This window comes from Marmota flaviventris, chromosome 7 (genome assembly GCF_047511675.1).
Source record: "Marmota flaviventris isolate mMarFla1 chromosome 7, mMarFla1.hap1, whole genome shotgun sequence".
Lineage (NCBI taxonomy): Eukaryota > Metazoa > Chordata > Mammalia > Rodentia > Sciuridae > Marmota > Marmota flaviventris.
The window spans coordinates 2,893,830-2,911,957 of record NC_092504.1 but is presented as its reverse complement, the minus strand read 5'-3'; the positions used below and the strand labels follow the sequence as shown (position 1 = coordinate 2,911,957).

The following is an 18,128-nucleotide window of genomic DNA, read 5'->3' as shown; positions in this document are numbered from 1 at the left end:
TGAGGATATGGCTCAGCGGTTAAGCATCCCTGGTTCAATAACTGGTACCAAAAAACCAAATGCCCTCCACTGACTGTGTCAAAGATCTTCAAGAGCTCCTCATTCCCCATCAAAGTATGAACTCCTGGAACTGACCCTTCAGGGGCCCCACTCTCCACAGCATGAGAAGAGTCTATCCTCCTTCTGAGGGAAGGATACTGCACAGGGGAAGAAGGTCCTTACTGCCTCCAAGAGGTCCCTCTTCTCCCTAGACAGAGAGCATCACTCTGCCTTCTGACTGTCTGGTGTTTTGCTCAGTCCTTGTAAATACGGACTTCATACCACATATCACGTTACTTCTGGACACACATGCTTCACCGACAGGCTGTGTCAGACCCCAATACATTTTCTACAGAAATGACAAGCAAAATGTTCCAAAGTTCTTAGGCTACAATCTGATCCTTAGAAAATGTATACAACAATTCTCAAGAGGAGACAAAGGTCCAGGATCTGACTGGTAGGTGACCATTCCTGCATTCCTGCCCATCCCTCAGACCTGCCTGGGGTCACCTACATTCTCCCAGCCTGCCCTTCCTCTGCCACAGTAAAAACAAGTCTAGCTGGATCCTGACCCCACTTTGTGCCATGGGAACCTGATGACTACAGTATTTTAGAAGGCAGAAATCTGAGAAGCCAACTTTAAGCAAAAGGAAGAAAATAAGAGAGACTGAGCTTATCTTATGTTCAGAGGTGTACCATGAGAATCTGGAATCTCTGCACTGGGAGACTGAAACTAGAAGAAAGAAGGGAAAAGAAGAGAGGCAAAAAGAAGCGGAACCTAAAACTACAAGCCAGGGCTCTTGCTTGCAGACATCAAGTCACTGTGACCAGCAGTTCTGGCAGCAGACTCTAAGCAAGACAGTCTTAAAATGGAACAGTGCCCAGGGCTGGGGTTGTAGCTCAGTGATAGAGCACTTGCCTCGCATGTGTAAAGCACTGGTTCAATCCTCAGCACCACATTATATATATATATATATATATATATATATATATATATATATATATAGAGAGAGAGAGAGAGAGAGAGAGAGAGAGAGAGTCCATCTACAATTACAAAATAATATTTTTAAAAAATGGAATGGTGCCCATGTGTGCAGTAACCAGTACTAGAGCAATCTGGGGTCATTCTGTTCTGTTCCCCTAGCCCCCGACTTACATGAATAAGGGAACCTACAACAGCCCTCTTTTAAGGTTTTCTGACCCTGAGGATCACAGACCAAGAATTCAAATATCAGGAAAAGCCCAGCTGGTCCTGCCAGTGGGAAAAATTAAAAAAAAAAAAAAAAAAAAGAAAAGAAACCAAGGGTATCTAGGCCTGGAGAAGCAAACAGAACTCAAACAGGACATCTGCAAACATGTTGAGGAACACCACCTGCAAAAGGGTGACACAGTACCATGCACACAGAACTGGTGAAACTGACCATTAGGCCATCATAGGAGGCAAGGGGCAAGCTCAGGCACAAAGAGCAGGTGCAGGGGGAAGGCACAGTGACTACTAGAGACAACAGAGGGATCTCCCAAAGTCTGCCTGGGAAATGGGAGCCAGAACCCAGGCTACAGAGAAGCCACATCCTGACCACAAAAAGCTGAGCTAGCCAAGAGACTGTATGCAGCCAGGTGGGAATGATTCCTGGGGCAGCAGAACTCCACGGATCCATGCAACATGTAACACAAGACAGAAAGCAATGCCTTCCACCTCGCTGGGGAATAGTGTGAGAATTTCATTACTCATAAGAATACTTACCACCTTGAGGATCCAGTATGTGGCAGTTCACACACACACACACACTCCTATACTCAATACAAAAACTCTGTCTGCTCCCATTTATATATGAATACATAGACTAGCGTAACTCCACATCATATACTACAATAATAGGAATTATACCCCATGTATGTATGATATGTCAAAATACATTCCACTGTCATGTAAGAAGAAGGAAATACTATTCTGGATGTATTGGGTTAAATGTTAGAAGAGTCTTGCCTGTGTGCTTTGATGTGACTACACAAAGTGTGATATCACACTTGGAACTCCTGACAGCTATGTTGTCAGTTATACTCTTTCCAACTAAGCAACTAGTGATTTTTTAAGTATAACGGTTGTTCCATTAGGAAGTGTCAGAGCAAAGATCTAATGCAGATCTCTCTGTGCTCTCAGTCTGGCAACAATGCTCAGTAGCCTCGACAGGAGTAACAGGGTGACAACCCTTCCTCAGGAAGGCAGGACCACGAGGGAAAGGAGAGGATAACTATTTGGTAAAAGTAAAATTTACTCTGCAAAAAAAGACTCTGAAGAGACCAAGGAACAGATCTACTCAAAGACCCTAATGGGAAAGGAAATGACTGTGTAAGCTGGAGTTCCTGGTTCCATTCAAGCAAGTATTACTTGCAAGATAGTCTTCCAGGACAGAGAAGAGATGGCGCCTCTTCTCAAAGTCCTTTCTAAATGTCAGGTAAGGAAAAAAGAGGAAGAACTACCAATGAGCAAGGATTCCTGCAAAGAGGGGAACAAGAAACATGCTCTTCCTCACCATCATCAGGCAGCAGCTTTTGGAGAAGTGTAGAGAGCTATGTTAAAGAGCCCTCCTCAGTGCTGGTCAGCCTGTGTGGAACAATATTTAATTCTGGACCCACAATTCAAAAGGCCCACTGGCAAAGGCAAAGGTGGTCTGGAATCAGTGGACCAGGACAGGTTGGGGACTAATGAAGAGGAAGAGGGAAGGATAAAAACACAGACAGTTTTGCAATACAGTAAAAATTAGTGCATGGAAGAAGGACTTTAATTTTCCATGGCAGCAGAAAACAAAAAAGGAACACTGGATTACAGCTGCGGGGTCTGCACAGGCTCTGCATCAGGAAGCAGTGACAGAACAAGTCAGGGGCCCATCTCTCTCCTCGTCTTTCCCAGCACCACTGCCAGCACCCAGCACCACTGGGTGTCCTGGCTATATTACCCCATGCCAGAATCTCCTTTCTCCCCATCTGTGTCCTGACAACCACACTCCAAGAATGGAAGAAGTGCAGATATCCTAAGAACAGGCCACTAAGACACAGAGACTACCTGATGGCGTCTTCTCTTGGCCCATGATCACATCCACAGTTCTTACTTTGATAACTTTGTTCAGGCATTCGTCAGCCACCATCCTGACATCTGACTCCGCATCATCACTGCACAGCAGGAAAAGTTCCATAGCGATGCCCAGAAGTTTCTGAAATTCTGGAGAATTTCTAAGTAAAAGAAGAAAAGAAATTGTCACAACCAAAAGGAACCTAAGGAGACATGGCAACAAAACGTAGTAAAGGATTCGTTATCCTGGGTAGGATTCTGGAACAGAAAAGGGAGATTACATAAAAATTAAGGAAAATTGAATGAAGTTGGACTTCAGTTAACAGTGCATCAAAACTGACTCACTAATTGTGAAAACTGCACCACACTAATGTAAGATGCTAATCAACCAAACTAATTAGATGTAGGGTACATAGAACTTCCTATGCTCTTGAAATGTTTCTATAAATCTGAAACTATTCTAAAATAATTTATTAACAAAAGAAGAGAATATACTTGCAATCCAAATCACATTTTTTCTTTGAAGTTTTATTTTAAAAACCTTAAGAGACACTGCTTCTGACCATTAAATCCCAGAAAGCCACCTGTCTCTGCCAAAAGGTAACTTTACTCTAATAATCAGTGTAACAATCTATCTCTTCTCTTCCTTTTCCATCTCACTCTTAATATGCTTCAGAATATAACCATATTTCACTGTAGAATGCATCTGATCATGGGGCTGGGGATGTGGCTCAAGCGGTAGCGCGCTCGCCTGGCATGCGTGCGGGCCAGGTTCGATCCTCAACACCACATACAAACAAAGATGTTGTGTCTGCCGGAAAACTAATAAATAAATAAAATTAAAAAAAAAAAAAAGAATGCATCTGATCATGGTCAAACTGACTGTAGCACTAGACAGGATACCATTGTCACAAAAACTGGATTGTGGCCACTGTGAACTGTTTAGGCTGAGATGATCCAACCAACTAAACCCAGCTATGGAGGGAAAGGCTGATGGGCCATGCACCTGAAACTCAGGTATCCCAACACAGGGGTGGAAGCAACCCCAGGACATAAGGGCTGTGTTATTCCTGAAACACTAAGCAGATTGATGTCCCAGCAACTCAACCTAAAAAGTTCCCTGAAAGCCTCCTCCCCCTTTATCCCTAAGTAGTAATTCCTACTGGCAGGCAGAAGACAGTCATGAGTCTAAGGGTGAGCAAGACTGCACAGTCAAGCTACATGGCATCCAGCTGTTCAATTCTATGATCAACAAAAACACAAGACCAAGCCCGAGACTCCCACTTAGCAACACTTCCCTTGTCTACAGGAATACAGCCATGAACAAAGAGCTATGGAGGGAAGGTCTCTGATGAGCTAGAACATTCAGACCCTGTGCTCCAAAGCAATGTTGTCAGCACAGCTGTCAGGAGTTCCAAGTATGATCTCACACTTTGTGTAGTCACATCAAAATGAAAAGCACACAGGCAAGACTCTTCTAACATTTCATTTAACCCAAAACATCCAGAATAGTATTGGATTGCCTTCTTTGTACATGACAGTGGAATGTATTTTGACATATCATACATACATGGAGTACAGTTCCTGTTACTATAGTTGTACATGATGTGGAGTTACACATGTAACTCATGTTACATGTATTCATTATAAACACAGGAAAGTAATGTCTGATTGATTCTACTGTCTTTCCTGTTACTATCCTCCCTTCCCTTCCCTTCATTCCCCTTTGTCGAATCCAATGCAGAACAGTATTTCAATATGCAGCCAACATGAAATTACTGATATATAAAACAAGCTTTTTTTACAGCATATCTCAATACAGACACTGAATTTTCATTGGAAATCTTATATACACTTAGATTTCATAAAACTGACAGATGAAGAAGTTCATATACTCTTTCCAACTAATCAACTACTGATTTTTAAATATAAAATAGATATAGAGCTAATCAGGTTTTTTATTTCTTCTTTTTTTTGGTTCTGGGGATTGAACTTTGGGACACTGGACCACTGAACTACATCCCCAGCCCTATTTTGTATTTTATTTAGAGGAGGGTCTCACTGAGTTGCTTAGCGCCTCACTGTTGCTGAGGCTGGCTTTGAATCCACAATCCTGTCTCAGCTTCCCTAGCTGCTGGGATTACAGGCATGCGCCACCATGCCCAGCTCTATTTCTTCTTGATACCTACAGTAGTCTTTCAAGGAAATTACCCAATTTCATTCAAGTTGCCAAGTTGAGTGGCATAAAATTGTTCAAATATTCCCATATAATCATTTTTAATTTTTTTTTAGTAATAGATGACATAATATCTTTTTTTTAAAGAGAGAGGGGGAGGGAGTGGGGGAGAGAGAGAGAGAGAGAGAGAGAGAGAGAAAGGAGGGAAAGGCTGATGGGCCATGCACCATGTATCTTTTTTGTAGATGGACACAACACAATGCCTTTATTTTTATGTGGTGCTGAGAATTGAACCCAGGTCCCGCCCATGCTAGGCGAGCGCTCTACCACTGAGCCACAATCCCAGCCCTGGACATAATATCTTTATTTATTTTTATGTGGTGCCGAGAATCGAACCCATGCCTCACATATGCAACACAAGTGCTCTACCACTGAGCTACAACCCCAGCCCCCACATAATCCTTTAAATATTTTTTTTTAGTTGTAGATGAATACCTTTTTATTTATTTTATGTGGTGCTGGGGATCGATCGAACCTGGTGCCTTACACATGCTAGGCAAGCACTCAATCACTGAACCACAATCCAGCCTCCCAATATAATCCTTTTAATAACTATAGGACTAATGCCATCTTCCTCAGTCTTAATACTGGTAATTTGTGCCTTAGTTCTTTTTTCCCTATCAGTCAGTCTTACACATCTATTGATGTTCTCTGAAAGAACCAGTTTTCAGTTTTACTGATCTGCTATGCATTTTTCTGCTTGCTCTTTCCCGGACCTCTGCTCTTAACTTTATTAAGTTCACTCTTCTGATAACTTTGGATTCTACTTGCTCATCTTTTTTAACTTCTAAGGTGGGAGGTCAGTATGATCCTTTCTGTTCTAAAATTAGTCATTCAATGCTTTAAATTTCCCTTTATTATTATTTCACAGCATCTAGCAAGTTTGCATCACTTTTATTTTTGATCAATTCAAAAGACATTGAATTTTCCTTTTAATTTCAGTGACCCATGGACCACGTGGAAACATGCTGTTTCCCACATATTTGGGGCTCTTCTAGATTATTTCTCTGAAATAGATTCCAATTCAATGATGTTAAAGGTCAGAGAAAATACTTTGTATGATTTGAATCTCAACAAACCAACCAAAAAAAAATACACACACACACACACACACACACTTTCACAGTTCTACAGTTCTAAAGACCAGAGTCCAAAATCAACATCAATGAGCTGAAATCAAGGGGTACCATTCTCCCTCCACAGGCTCCGGGAAGAATCTCTGCCTGCCTTTTTTTGCTTTGGTGGCTGGCTGCCAGCATTCTGTGGCTTAGCACATCATTCCAACCTTAAGGTCCATGCCTTCAAACCTCTCTGCTCCATCTTCAGATGGCCTTCTCTGTGAGTAAAACTCCCTCTGCCTTCTTTTTATAAGGACACGTGCTATTTCACCTAGTGCCCATGGGGATACCCCAGGATGATCTAAAAACCCTGAGCTTGACCACAGCAGTGAAGACCCAATTCACTGTAAAGTGGCATTTGCACATTCTGGGATTGGGACAGTCACCCTCCTCTCTTCGGGGTGGGCGGCACTCCTCTGTCTCCAGTGCACTTCCATTTCTGTTCTTCTAGCCATCATGCCATGACTGTCACACATTCCACTTACATGTGCTACAAACCCCAAAATACACTATCTTGCTTTAGAACACCAAGATGATCTTTTAAATTAAGCCCTTTCAAAACTTAGGTTAATTCAGGTCTTCTAAAAAAATTAAGAATAAGAGGGTCTTCTACGTTTGCCATATCTTGACAAAATAATCACCATTCCTGCTGCTTTCAAATCCTTTGTGTAGATACAAATTTCCAGCTGGTACCATTTTCTTTCTGCCTGAAACACTTTCTTTAAAATTTCTTTAGTGGTTGCCTACAGACATAGAGTATTTGTGTTTTTGGATATTTCATCTTTGTATCCAAGAGACTGTACTAGGTAGAGAATTCCAAGGTTCCCCTCTCACATCCCAGACTTCTAGCAGGAACTGTTTCCAATGAGAGAGCTGCTGTGGTTCAGTCGGGGTCTTTTTTTGTGTGTCTGTCTATACTTAACTTATTCAATCTTTTCTCTAGCCTCTAGACATATGAAATAGTTACAGTAACTGGTTTCAAGTTTCTTTTTTTTTTTTTAAATATTTATTTATTTTTTTAGTTTTTGGTGGACACAACATCTTTTTTGTTTGTATGTGGTGCTGAGGATCGAACCCGGGCTGCACGCATGCCAGGAGAGCGCGCTACCGCTTGAGCCACATCCCCAGCCCTCAAGTTTCTTGTACTACTCACCATCTGTAATTTCTGGGTCAGTGTTGACTGTTGTAAATCATATTTTCCTGCTGCTTTGCACTCCTAGTTATTTTCCTAGATGACAAACTTAATACTTTTATCTTATCAGATACTGTGCCTTTTTGTGTGTTCCTAGAAACAATCTTGCACTTTGCTATGGGATGCAGTTACTTTCAAAGAGCCTGACCATTCGATCAGCATTACAGACAGAATCAGAGTAGCAGCTAAGTAAGTCTAGGGCTAAGTAAGTGAATAAAAATTCTTTCTGGCCCTTCAGAGTCAGCAGGAGTTCCTTCTAGTCCTTTTGCAATATCTCTATTGATAGATAATGAAAAGTATTTTTAATTTTCTAATGGGATGAACAGCACTGTACCAATATTATGACATACTTCCCTAAGGGTAAATGTCTAGAAGTGAAACCACCAAGTTAAACACAGATGATAAGTCGAATGCTTTAAATTTTGCCAAAATGCCTTCTAGGAAAGTTTTATCACCTCTGCCCAAAACCCTTTTTGTTTTTTAATGTTTTTAATATTTTTTAATGTTTAATGATTTGGTGACTAATGTTTCTATTTTTGTTTTAGTATCATTCCACTGATTACTAGTATCTTAGTCAGGGGAGACTGCTATAACAAAATACTGCAAAGTGAGTGGCTTCAACAGTATGCATCTCTCTTGGGTTCAGAAGACAGAGGCTTGGAACAAAGTGCTGGCAGATCTGACTCCTGGTGAGGGTCTCTGAACAGCAGGACTTGATGAGCATCACCCAGAGTGGTAAATACAGGGAAGGGCCAGGAGGGTGGCACATTCAGAGAAGGCCTAAGTGCCTTGCTCCCCTCCCCCAAGCTTTGCTCTATCTCTACCACCCAGCTGTCCCTGAGTTACATTCCCTATAATATATCAGTCAATGTTAAATATTTTCCTGAGTTCTGTGAGCCATCCTTGCAAATTATTGATGCTAAGATGGGGAATCATGCAAACGCTCAATTTACAGCTGGTCATCAGAAGTACAGGTGGGTTTCTAAGACTTGTGACATAAAGTGAAAGCAGCTTTGTGCAACAAAACCCTGGAACTTGTGGAATTTGACAACAAATCCAGAAGGATGGAACAGAACTGAATGCCCCAGTGATAACTACTTGGTGTCAGAGCTGCAGAACTGGCTGGTATCACAGTAAACACACAACTTCTAAAAGTCCCCACCTTCAAAGACCACCACTCTGGAGGCTAGGGCTTCAACAACAGGGATGGGGTAGAGCAGACACAAACATTCAGTCTACAACAAGCAATCAAGTTCAACATTTTCCCACAGGATGCATAAGGGTTAACTATTTTGGTTACTGGCTCAGTCCTATTTCTTTTTAAATCTGTTTTGAGACAGGGTCTCATTAAGTTGCCCAGGCTGGCCCAGAACTTGCAATCCTCCTACCTTAGCTCCCGAGGACCTGGGACTACAGGCACACCACACAGGCTTTGGGACAAGTCATCATTTGTTCTTTTCTGAAATACCTACTGTATTCTCTGCCTATTTTCCAATTAGGATGATGTAGTCTTTTTTTTTTTTTTTTTTAAGAAGATTCAAGTTCTTTTTTTTTTTAAAGAGAGAGAGAGAGAGAGAGAGAATTTTTTAATATTTATTTTTTAGTCTTCGGCGGACACAACATCTTTGTTTGTATATGGTGCTGAAGATCGAACCCGGGCCGCACACATGCCAGGCAAGCGCACTACCACTTGAGCCACATCCCCAGCCCAAGTAGTCTTTTTCTTAATGGGTCAGGAAACACTCTTTACATGGGCTATCAAACCTTCAATTGTTACACTGTTGATACTTTTCCCAAGTTAAATTTATGTTTAATTTTAAGGTGGACTTTGACTTTTTATACTATAATCCAGTCAAAACGTTTTTTTTTCTTTTAAAGATGTTAGCCTTCTTCAGATTAAATTTTCTTTTTGTAATACAGATTTTATTCTTTTCACCTTGATGTGATTCATCTGATGCTTATGTCTGTGTACAATGAGGAAGAGACAATTGCTCCGTCAGCAGGACAAGCATCCTTTCCCTACTAATATGAGCATGACATCTTTATCATACATTCAGACACAGACTTTTCAACCTTTCTATTCTGTATAAGCCCTAATGTCACATAAACCAGATGTCACCATATTACTGATGATTTTAAGATGTTCTCTGTGACATTTATATGTATTTGTTCTTGCAGATGAACAAGTCCAAAATTACACCACTGGAATTTTGATCAAGATTCTTTTAAATCTATGGGATAATTAAGAGAAAACTCAGCTTTACTACAGGAAATCTTCCACTTTGAAAAGAAAATAGTCATCTATATCATTCAGGTATATTAGCTGCCTTTACATATTTTCTGCATATTTCTTATCAATTCCTTCAAATTTTATATTTTAATGCTTACCAAAAGCAAAATATTTTCTAACTAAATTTTACTTACATGGATTTTGTTTTGTTTTGTTGGTTCTTCTCAGTTATACATGACAATAGAATTCATTATGAACTCTTATGGATTTTTTTTTTTTTTGAGGGGGGGTGGCTACCGGGGATTGAACTCAGGGGCACTCAATCATTGAGCCACATCCCCAGCCCTATTTTTTTTTTTAATTTTTTTTGTAGTTGTAAATGTACAGAATGCCTTTATTTTGCTTATTTATTTTTATGTGGTGCTGAGGATGGAACCCCAGTTCCTCAGGCACGCTAGGCAAGCGCTCTGCCACTGAGGTACAGTCCCAGCCCTCCAGCACTATTTTGTATTTTATTTAGAGGCAGGGTTTCACTGAGTTGCTTAACACCTTGCTTTTGCTGAGACTGGCTTTGAACTTGTGAGCCTCCTACCTCAGCCTCCCAAGCCACTGAGATTACAGGCATGTGTCACCATGCCTGGTTAAACTCTATAGATTGTTAATACTTATTTTTACTTAAAAAAATTTTTTTTCTGTAGTTGTAGATAAACAGAATGCCTCTGTTTGTTTATTTTTATGTGGTGCTGAGGATTGAACCCAGACCCCATACATGCCAAACAAGCACTCCGCCACGAGCCCCAGCCCTGTTAATACTTACTTTTAACTAGTAACTTTATCAAGGTGTACTATATTTGTAAGAGGTGGTTTAGGTGAGAGTTCCTAGATATTCCAAAGAGGATACTATTAAAAAAAAAAACACTGCCCAGTCCCCGCAACCCACAAACAGAAAGTATAAGTGTGTCTGGGAAAGAAGGCAGCAAGGTATCTTTAACACAGAGCTCTTCATAAATTTTCCAGTTGATGCTCATGCACATTTAGGACCCACCAGCTCAAACCACCAAATTGAGTACAGAAGCGGACTACAGAGTGTGTGAATGAACATGCATAAAGTTTTATGTGACTTCTCACATCAGAAGCTTCAGAAGCTGCCATCTCAATAACCGTACTGGAGACAAAAATCAGCATATCACAGAAGCTATGGAAATATTTCAAAGAGCCACGCAGTGCACACTGTCATCTCAACCACACCAAAAGCTGAGGCAGGAGGATTGGAAGTTCAAGGTCAGCCTGGGCAACTTAGCAGACTCTTTCTTAAAATAAAAAATAAAAATGGGCTGGAGATGTGGCTCAGGGGTAACGTCCAAGGCTGAAACCCCATTACTTCACAAAGAAATGAAAAGCTCCAAAGGTTGGTCAAATTCAAGGGGAGACAACAGAAAATAGTAGTCAACCATAATTATGCATAAAATATGCTTGTAGAAAATACCCACATCAGCTCTGCACCCTGAAGTCCCTGCAAAGTATCCTAAAGTCCCTGGAGAGTATCCTAAACAAACTGGTTCTTAATCTGATGAGACAAAGAACTACTCTGGCTTCAAAAATTACCCTGCTGGGCTGGGGATATGGCTCAACTGATAAAGTACTTGCCTCGAATGCCCAAAGCCCTGGGTTCAGTCCCCAGCTCTACCTACACACATACAGACACACACACACACAAAAAAAAAACACTCTGTTAACATGTTCCTTTGTAGAAAGAGAAATATGGTGAACACCCAACATACTCTATAAAAACAGGGACACACTAATGTGAAAACTATCAACAGCTATTACTTTTATTTAAGATGGAAAATGGAACCTCAAATCAATCTTAAGATACCTCAAAATAGTTCAGTAATATGTAAATCTGAGCTGATATTCCATGAATTCCAGATAATTCTCAAAAAACAAAATGACAAGCATAAAATATGAAGCACTCAGATTCAAAGGGATCATATCTTCTGGGTCAGTGGTTTTCAAAGAGAGAGATCCCCTGAACAAAGCGAGGCTACTGCAGCAGAGCACCATGTCACTTATCAGAGCTCTCGGCAGTGTGCGCCCTGGTGGATGCGTGTGCTGCTCTCTCAAGTGAACAGCCCTACGTAGCTACTTCCTTCTAGTGCTTCCCTGTGTCACCTGATCCCACCAGAACTCTGTAAATGGGCTGTCCCTTCGAGACAAGAGGTTCAAAGATGCTGAAACTAATCTAAAACCACCCACCTAATATATGAGAGACACAGATGGAATACAAACCTCGTTTTTCTCTACTTTTATCAAGTTGTTATGGTATGGATGCGAGGTGTTCCCCGAAAGTTCCTGGGTTAATGGAGGAATGTTTGAGGGTAAAATGAATGGACTGACTGGTAACTGCTGACAGATGGAGCCTGGCTGGAGGGGCAGGTCACTAGCGGTGTGCCCTGGGTGCCTTTTCCCTGTGGCCCTTCTCCCTCCCTATCTCTGCTGCCTAGCTGCCACCAGCTGAGCAGCTTTCCTTCACTGCTCCCTTGGGCTATGAGGTGTTGCTTCAAGTTGTACATCTATAGACTGAGACTTCTGAGACCATGAGCCCCAAATAACTTTGTTCTTCTCAGGTATTTTAGTCACAGTGGCACAAAACCTGACTAAAACAATAGTACTGTTTTCTACAATAGCATCTGATAATATTTATATTCTTATTTTCAGTATACATTCTCATTTGTTATTTCACTTTCTTTCCATATTTCTACAAATTACATGGAAACAGAATCATTCACCATATTTCAAATGATGGAATGAGTTAAACTAAAATGAAATGTTTGTGAAATCACTTTGAAAGTATAAAATACAAATGCAAGGTAGCATTATATACAAGTTAGCCACCAAAAAGACAAACATTACAAGATTCCACTCACATGAGGTCTGGAGTAATTGAATTCACAGACAGAGAGGAGGATGGTGGTGGCCAGGGCTGGGAAAGTGGGGGATATGGAGTCACAACTTTGTGGGTATAGAGTTCCAGTTTCAAAAGATGAAAAGGACCATGGAAATAGTGAAGATTATGTGACATTATGAATATGCTGAAGTGGGTACTTCAAAATGGTTAAGATGTGGGGCTGGGGTTGTGGCTCAGTGGTAGAGTACTTGCTTCGCACCTGTAAGACCCTGGGTTAGATCCTCAGCACCACATAAAAATAAATAAGTGAAATAACGGTATTGTGTCCAACTACAACTAAAAAATATTTTTTTTTAAATGGTTAAGATGTGTATTTTAAGTTGTATGCATTTTACCAGAATTTTTAAAAAGGAACAAAGTGAAAAGCGATGGTCACGGGAAAATTATTTTTAAAAAACAAGTAAAAGGAGCTGGGGATGTGGCTCAGTGGTAGGCTAGCATAAGCAAGGCCCTGAGTTCAATGCCCATTTTTCAAAGTTGTTTTGTTTTTGTTTTTATTTTGGGTACCAGGGATTGAACACAGGAGTGCTTAACCACTGAGCCACATCCCCAGCCCTCAAAGTTTTTCTAACAGATTATGAAGCCCTTTTACCAGGTTTTCAGCAAGAAAATAATAGGAATTGTTTATTCCAAGGGAAGAGAATAGCAAGGTGAGTTTTTCATACATGCCCACCTAGGTTACAGAATTCAGAAATCACATGTCTCCTAATCAATCTTTAGAAATAGGCCTAAAAATATTTACCATCTACAGCTCGTCAGAACAAGAGCCAGGACAGCAGAAAAGCAACAAAAACAAGGAGAACCACAAAGGGCTACAAAAAAAAAGATGCTGCTGGTTCACCAGCAAGAAAGCTCAGCAGGGAAGTGCCTTCTGCCACCTGCCCACAGCCCCACCAACCCAGACATGTGGGCACCAGCACTGCTGGAGCAGAGGCATAACCCCACGGCAAAGGGGCAATAGTAAGTGCAGACAGTAAACCAGAGACCACACATGGGATGGCTCCTGCTGCTCCAGGTACTACAATACATGTAAAAAAATCAAACCAAAGATGATGTTTAAATGGTGTGTCATCAAGGGTGCAATTCAGTTATCCCAACAGCTACAATTCTTGTTCTTACAATTACAAAATGGAAACATCATTCATGATAGAGTCTGGACATCCCTAACACCTAGCTAGAAATTCAGGGAAAGAGTCTTTATTTAAAATGGATTGCATAAAGACAACTGGGAACACAAAGAACATGCTAACCCATTAAGATTGAAAACAGTTTTTATTTCCTCTAGAAAGTTCAAAGTGTGATTACCTGAGAGACTGTGCCACTATGTTTTCACATATTGTCAGACAATGATTCACACGGTCTTTCTTGGTAGCTGAGAGTTCCTTCTTTCTAAAAATAAAAATAAAAAAAAGGAAGTGAACATGTTGAATTATCCGCTTATTCATTCTATACCTCAGTCATCCAGTCAGCCAGTACTTCTTTACCATTATGACTTAGTCACTACTCTCTGTGCTGGAACCAGGTGGGATCAGGACAGAAAAGCACAGAGGAGCACAACCAAAGATTCCCAACCACAAGGCTCTACCGAAAATCAGGTGATCTCTTGAAAGCAGCTCATTCCCCTCATTTTAGAGAGAAGGAAAAAAATGAAGTGCCAACAGTCACCTGCCCAAGATTGCATAGGGTAAGAAGTAACACAGCCAGGACTGATCTTCTGGCTTTAAATCTACCCTGCAGCAGCTCACCAATTCACCTTCAATTCACATTTTTTTCACTTGTCAACATCACTGAAACTGGAACGCATCTTATAACCAATGGCATGTCACAGTTTAATTAGCACCTTTTTTTCTTTCTCAAGCAGAACAGAAGTCAATGACATGGATCAAGGTGAAGGGACAGACAACTCATTGAAACAATAATACTGCACCTACTCTATGTACCCAGATGCCTCCATTTCTCAAAATTACATTAACTGACTATAGTCAGCATACTATATTGCCCTCAATGAGGTGTGGCTAACCACTTCTATATCCCCAGCAGCCAGAAATAAGCCTCTTATTAAGACTCTCAGCAAGCAAAAGGAGATAAGCAGTCTGGTCAAGAAATAAAACTAATACCAGGCGTGGTGGTACACATCTGTAATCCCAGCAACTCAGGAGGCTGAGGGAGGAGGATCAAGTTCAAAGCCAGCCTCAGAAACTTGGCGTGGCCCTAAGCAACTTAGGGAGACCCTGTTTAAGATATAAAGGTAAAAAGGATTGTGGAGGTAGCTCAGTGGTAAAATGCCCCTGGGTTCAATTCCCAGTATCGAAAAACAAAGAGAAAGAAATCAGACATAGTGCTTCCTTCCCACTCAAACCTATGGCTTCAGATGTCTTCAAAGATGACACTATCAACATATAGCAGAGGGAGAACCCAAAACAGGGTACTAACTGGAAGCAAATAAACCAGAGACCCCAAAGTTTTGGGGGGAACTAATTTTAAAAGTTAAAAAAAAAAACGAATTTATTAACACCTATGATAATTTAATGCCTAATGTAATCTCCAGGCTCCAAAAAGTATATAGGAAGGCAAAGACTATTAAAACTGCACAAATTCACTGAGGGAACACCCTCCAAAAGGCATTTCAGATTTGGCTGGGAGGAAACAGGCAAGGGAGATCCTCCAAAGAGTAAAAAACTGAAGTCAGGGGTCAAGAAGAACACAGAAAAGGACCAAGGCCTGAATGTTACTGCCAGGGCCTGGCATTACTATGAGCCAGGGAGCAAATGCTTACCATTTATCTCTTTCCTAAAACGGACTTTTATGATGAGTTACACTGCAGACTGCTAATCGCCCTTGGAACTTCGTTTTCCCCTTATTAGATGTACGGCCCTAGGTAGAAACTGCCCTGACTGGCCTCCTAGCAGCTAGCTGCAGGCAGGTGACTGTCCCACAGACGAAATGGAAACAGAAGTAGACTTGGTGCCTGCCCTTCCATCTGCCTCCAGACAGAACGTGCCGGACACCCAGCTTTTGATTATGCAGATGACAATGAAAGCAACAGAACAGAAGGATCTTGGGTCCCAAGGTGACCATAAGCAGCCAGGCCCCCAGACTTCCCATCCTTACAAGTCCCTCAGTTCAAAAGTGTGATGATGGAAATGACACAAACTGGGTGGTTCCACCGTGACAGATCAACAAATGCTACAGCCAAATGAGGAAAACCTATTTGGCCATGAAAAGGAACAAACCACCAATGGACACAAGGGCAAAGCACAATGCACTGTGTTTGGGGAAATAAGCTAGACTCCAAGATTGGTGATTCCATTTTTAGAACATTCTGGAAAAAAACTACAAGAATGGAAAAGTATTCAATAATTTCCAGGGGCAAGAAGTTGAGAAAAAGAGGCATGGATGTAGTAATTAATTACAAGGCTTTATGCATCTGTCAAAACTCACAGAACTGAACACGACAGAGAACTATTGTACTGTATTAAATTACACCTCAATTGAGAGAAAAAAACACTATGAGAATAAAAATGCTCTTTTCTTGAAACCACTGATTAAAGGCTCGTTACAGCAGCTTAGCTTTACCACAGCCTTCAAGAGAACTAGAGATCACTGACCATGTCAAGCACTCAGGAGCTAACTAACTCACCAGCCCTGTTATCCTTTGATTTCCAAAGTGAAAATCTGCCCAAGGCCTTAAAAGAAGTGCAATGTGCGCATACTTCAACATAGCATTCTGTTACACTGGAACCTACGAGGACTTCGCTGCATGGTGGTGATGAAAAGAAAGGTTGATGAACATGAACTCAGAAGGCCTAGCAACTTAATGGTGGTCAGAATAGAAATATTCACAGTCTGGAATTTTCAGCAGAGTTGAAGTCCAAGCAGAACCTTCAGGACCATGGAATCTCCACTTCCAGGCCTGAAAGGCAGGGAGCTGAAAGGTAGGATTCACAGCAAATCCATTCTCACTGGGTCCAACTTTCCCCATCCACAAATGAAAAGCTCAGCTAACAGCAGGATGGTCAACAGGGATTTTTTTTGATGGGCCTACTGTAATGAATGGGTTGTGGCTGCCCAGAGCAGTAAAACTCAGCTGTCTTCAAGAAGACTATCATGCTAAATGACTGGGGAACAAGGCCTCCTAAAGGAGGTGATTCCCAAGGTCCCTTCAGCTATTACTAGAGTTTACAAGGCACACATTGAGGAAAGTAGCATGTCAATATGCCAACCATCTGTGTAGTTAAAAAAAATCATTGTGGGGTCCAAAGTCTTATCACTCAGGAGAGTCATTAGAGTACTAGGAAAGCCCGAAAAAAAACCTTGCCAGGGACAATGGCACATGCCTGTAATCGCAGTTGCTTGGGAGGCTGAGACAGGAAAATCCCAAGTTCAAAGCCAGCCTCAGCAACTCAGCAAGGCAGTAAGCAACTTAGTAAGACTCTGTGTCAATAGAGTATGTAGCTCAATGGTTAAGCACACCTGGGTTTAATCCCTGGTTACACCACCCCCCCCCAAAAAAAAACCCAGCTTCACACTAATTACCCATATGTCCAATGAAGAATTGGATGGGGGAGCTGGGATTGTGGCTCAGTGGTGGAGTGTTCGCCTAGAACTGGTGGGACCCAAGTTCGATCCTCAGCACCACATAAAAATAAAAAAGGCATTGTGTTATGTCCATCTACACTAAAAAATAAATATTAAAAAAAAAAAAGAACTGGATAGGCCCATGGACTTTTTAAAATCAATCATAGAATGAATACAAATACAAGTTTACAAAAGTTTTCTTTCTTCTCATATATAAGATAAACCAAAAGAATACAGTTCTAGCAATGAACAGCATGGCCCTGGCTCAAGAGGCCTACCACCAGGACTGACTTCAATAAGAATTACTTAGCCAAAGTCTATCAAACTATGACTGCAAAGAGAGAATACTATATCCCACCAATGAAATAAAACTTCATTATTCTGTTGTTTGGGTCCAGCTCCTCCCACAGCCCTTCTCCGGGCCTGCCAGCACCTCTGTGGCAGTACTCCTCTGACTTCCTCACCAGGGAGGACAGATGCCTGAGCACAAAGGCCCACTAGCATTCAGTGTAAAGCACACACTTCACAGGGCTCCACAAAGAGCCCATCAAGGTATGGGAAACCAAATGTTTTCCATAGAATGTTTAAGTACGCAGTAGAATGGACTCAAAAAAATTTTAAATTAGTCTTATGGAATTTAGAAGACAAACAATAAAGATTCCTTTCTTTAAACTTGAGTTTCTAAAACCAAAAGATC

General features: G+C 41.2%; 1 protein-coding gene across 1 annotated transcript in view; it reads right to left on the bottom strand.

Moving 5' to 3' along the window:
- The window catches only part of Htt (huntingtin), a 140,567-nt gene that overhangs the window by 109,084 nt on the left and 13,355 nt on the right, over positions 1-18,128 (bottom strand). Inside the window, exons 2-3 of the mRNA XM_027939971.3 lie at positions 14,159-14,242; positions 3,150-3,270 (exon numbers count right to left, since the gene is read on the bottom strand). Of these exons, the coding sequence (XP_027795772.3) occupies positions 3,150-3,270; positions 14,159-14,242 (205 nt within the window). The remainder of the gene's footprint in view (positions 1-3,149; positions 3,271-14,158; positions 14,243-18,128) is intronic.